General features: G+C 47.2%; 1 protein-coding gene across 1 annotated transcript in view; it reads left to right on the forward strand.

The window, feature by feature from the left end:
• Positions 1-4,408, forward strand: part of SEC24B (SEC24 homolog B, COPII coat complex component) — a 97,915-nt gene that overhangs the window by 43,129 nt on the left and 50,378 nt on the right. The window contains exon 8 of the mRNA XM_006031254.2: positions 2,120-2,222. Coding sequence (XP_006031316.1) covers positions 2,120-2,222 — 103 coding nt within the window. The remainder of the gene's footprint in view (positions 1-2,119; positions 2,223-4,408) is intronic.

Consider the following 4,408-nt stretch of genomic DNA (forward strand, 5'->3'; position numbering starts at 1 on the left):
AGGGGCAGCAGCAACCCCAAAGTTTATCATAGCCCCCCCAAAGCCCCCATTCCAGTGCCACCGCCACACACCCTGAGCGCAGCCTGGCCCAACCCCCACCACTGAGAAGAACGTGGCACTGCCCCGGCCCAACATTGCCGCCAGGAAGAGCCTGGCCCAGATCCTGGCCCCAGCATGCAGCGACAGCCCATCCCACCCTGCCCCACCCCACGTGCAGATACAGGGGTACATGCCTCCCGGGGTGCATGCAGCAGCAGGAGCTGCCCTCCCCTAGTCCGTGCTCCCCAGAAGACCTGCTCACAGCTTTGTCCTGTGCCCACCCCTGCCTCGGCTGAGTAGCACCTGCCCCTGAGCAGCACCTGCCCCACTCCCTCACTCACCGCAGGGACCTCAATCTTGTTCCCCCTCCCCTTCCGCCACAACAGACTTATCATCCAATACTGCTCTCCAGGCTGATGGGCTGCACTCCTGGCCGCATGCATGCTGTGGCTGCACTCATGCATGGGGCATTTATTGGCCACATTATCGGCCACATCAGGCAAAAAAAAGCTGATTTCCAATACTGTCAATTTTCCTTATATCGGTTATGATACAATATAGGATCAATGCATCTGTGCACCTCTGGAGCATGCTCTAGACAGTGTTTGTTTCTGAGCTCCATATACCTTTGTATTTGTTCCTCTTTGCTTACCGTATACAGTAGTATAAATTTTAACTGAGCCACATCCATTTCACATCAATAAGAGGAGGGAATGTTTGTTGACAATATTAAAAAGAGGAAACATAAAAGATCCTCCTGTATTCGTAGATTCATAGAAGTAGGGTCAGAAGGGACCTTGTAGATCATCAAGTCCGACCCCCTGCCCCGGGCAGGAGAGAAAACTGGGCTCAAATGACCCCAGCTAGGTAGATGTCAAGCCTCCTCTTAAAGACCCCCAGGGTAGGAGCCATCATCACTTCCCTTGGAAGTTGGTTCCAGATCTTAGCCACCCTGACTGTGAAGTAGTGCCTTCGGATGTCTAGTCTAAACCTACTCTAACAATTTGTGGCCATTATTCCTTGTTCCCCTGGAGGGGGTGCTAGGGGGAACAGGGTCTCTCCCAAACCCTGCTGGTCCCCCCTTGGTGAGTTTATAGAGTTTATATTCCTTCCCACAGAAAAGTAACATTATACAAAACAAATGGAGTTTTCCTGTACTGGGTTCTGAGAACAGGAAATCTTTCATGAGTTAAAGTACTATCTTATTATTTAATATATGTTTTGGTAGTAGATGATTATCATGGGGTTTTTTTTCTTTTCTTATAGTTTAAGTAATAGCTGTAGTATTTTTTCGTGTTGGTTATATTTTTTTTTTTTACACTGGAACCATTCATGCCAATGCTTGTTTAAAATGGGTTCAGTTGTAATGATAATGGCAACATATCTGCAACACTGGAAGAATTTTTGTACCTGGAGATCTGTTAGCAGATAATGAATTAGGTTGTTGCCTATAAAACTTCATGTCTCTCAGAACCAGTTAATCTTTAGGTGCCACCCTGCTGTATTTTTTTGCATCTTTTTTTGTTTACCCTGTAAACAGGCATAACAAGCAGGGTTGGCACAACTGACCAACCCTGTGGGAGAACTGGGGGGAGGGGGTAGTGGGGAGAGTGCCAAAGGTGCACGGGTTTCAAGATGGGGTGAGTAGAAGGTCAAGAAAGGGGACAACACGGGAGTTATACCTATACCAGGGACTCCAAAACTGGTCCTGCTGGCCACATGGCAAGTGCTGCCATGTGGTCTGCTCCACCCCAACTATTGCTCTTACAGCAGGATTATGGTGTCCAGGCATCTGGCTGCTGCTGCTGAAAGAGCAATACTGATTTCATTGCAAGGGCACAGACTCTGTTGGGGTTGCAGGGTGATTCTAAGTTGGCAGCAGGGCTGGTGCCCCTCTCACCCACCCCTGGCTATTCTATTGTTTATAAGAGACTTTCTGTTTTGGAGGTATGGTTTCACTTTGTTCTGAAATTAGGTGTGTAAACATTTTTTTAATTATTAAATTGTGGGACTCAGAGCAAATATAGGCTATGTTCTAAAACTTTTTTTGCAAGCTAATTTTTGTATGATTTCCTTTCAGTTCTTTTCGATGTACACTGACAAATATTCCACAGACTCAGACTTTGCTAAACAAAGCTAAACTTCCCTTGGGACTCCTTCTACATCCCTTCAGAGACTTAACGGTAACATTATGTTTTAGATGCTTCTCACAGGGCGTTGCGTTTTATTTTGTGGTATTTTCTTATTTCTATGCCATAAGATTTACTAGAAGTAGCAGGCAGTGTGGACCACACTGTTTTTAAGTAGAATTTTTACACATTGTGTTGATTTCTACGTGTTCATTTTAGTCAGTGTTTCATTTTTATCTTATCACGGTGAACTGATTCAGTTATTGTAAGATTATAGTAACTACATTATATGACCATAAATCGTGCATCCTTTTTTAATTGTTAGGTTTTATCTGGTCAGATGTTCAGAATTGAAGAACTGCATCAAATAGATGAGGGTGGTTCAGAGCTTTGATTAGATATCTTTTATTTCTTTTAGGCATCTTTTATTTATAAATCTCCTATCTTTTATTTGAGGCATTGAGCTGTGTAGCCTCCAAACTGCCCAAACCCCTGGTTTCTATAAATTGAGTTTTATTTAAAACTCTAAACCTCCTAGGTCAGTGGTGTGCTCAACCGTATGGCTCTGTGGGTTAGTTGCATAGCCTAGAGCTGGTCCACTGGCTGGCTGGAGCCTCATGTGCCAGAGTCAGGCCCTGGGGCTTGACATAGCCCCCTCTATGTCCTGTGCACCAGGACTAGGCCCTGGGGGGCATGGCATTGTTCCCTCTTGCACCTGCCCACCCCTGCATGCCGGGATTGGGCCCTGGGGCCCAAGCACCACCCTTGCTCTAGGTAAACAGAAACATTTACTAAACCCTTTAACTTGCCTGGCACGGTCACCAACAGAGAGGAGCTGTCCTGCCCCTCCTAGTGGCTCTTCCTCTTCTAGTGGACATAAGTTCACTACAATCTGAAGGAACATTCCTCTCTCTCCGATACTCAGGACTAGAGTGCCATCTTTTTGCCCTGGAGGCCAGCCTCACCTTTGCCAGTCAGCTAATCCCTGCTCTTCAGCCCCAGTGGAGGGGGGTTCTTCATTATCCAAACATCTTCATTAACCTTCAGCCTATTCTGCCAGAGGCAGGTTCACAGTTCTGGGTCAGTTACTCATTAAGCAGCTTCTGTACCAGCCTGCAGCTCCTAGCTTACTCCTGGTCTAGAGTTTAGTCTTTGTGAATCCTATCACTAAACAACTTGTTACCCACAGGAGCTGGTACCCCTGTTACTTTAGCCTCTGCCCTCCTTTGGGCTGCTACTGCAGCGTATTACCCCTCTTTTCCTCTCTTGCGGCTTCCACTTCTCAGAGACTTTTTCCCTGCTGGGCTTGGGACAGGGTTGAGCCCCTTGTCCTGCTCCAAAGCCAAATTTAAACCTTCTGAGTTCTTGCCCATTCTAGGCCCCAGAAGTCCTCCTCTTAAAGATGCCTCATGGGTCCTTCTCACTCTTTAGGCCTTTCTTCATAACAGGGCTAGGGTTACCTGTTACATATGGTTCTCCTGGGCTATCTTTGAGGTGTAGTAATTAATGCCTTTAGTCATCAAAGATGTGAGTGTACTCCTGCATAACTTTTTTTCAAAACTGTTGCTGCTTTATAAAAACATAATGATATAGTTGGTGTTAAGGATGCACTTACACCAACTAATCAGATTTCTTTTATCTAACTACTGTATTTACCTGAATCTAAGATGACTCTGAATTTAAGACAACCCCCCAATAATTAGATTCTAGACATGGAAAATCTATAAATGTTGCTATTATTTTCCATGTCTAGAATCTTCACTTTTGGAGGGACATCTTAAATTCATTTCCCCCTCCACACCGTTGCAGCAGGGCAAACAGTGGCAGGTAGGTTAGTGGTAGGAGGGCAGGAGACAGGGGAGACAAGTGGCCTGTGTGCCCCCTGCCTATGCCCACAGTACCTCTTCCCCCTTGCTGCCTGTGCCCCCTCCACTTGCATTCCTCCCACCTACCCCTCTTCCCCCACCACTTTCCCCCTGCCAGCAATGCCCTGCTTCACCCCCGCTGCTTGCCCCCTGTGGCTTTCCTCCTCCCCACCCCCCGCAGCTGCTGCTTACCTTCCCCTTGTAGCTCTGGCTCCTGCTGGGGCCCCACTCCAACCCAGAGCAGGGAACATGGAGCATGCGCTGCCTCTGGTCCTAGCCCAACCACAGAGCAGCTGTTACAGCACGTAGTAGCTTCAGCCCTAGTACCTTCAGCCCTGGCCATTTGGGAGCAGGACATCAGCAGGGACTGGAGCT

The sequence above is a fragment of the Alligator sinensis genome, unplaced genomic scaffold, assembly GCF_000455745.1.
Source record: "Alligator sinensis unplaced genomic scaffold, ASM45574v1 scaffold66_2, whole genome shotgun sequence".
In the NCBI taxonomy this organism is placed as follows: domain Eukaryota; kingdom Metazoa; phylum Chordata; order Crocodylia; family Alligatoridae; genus Alligator; species Alligator sinensis.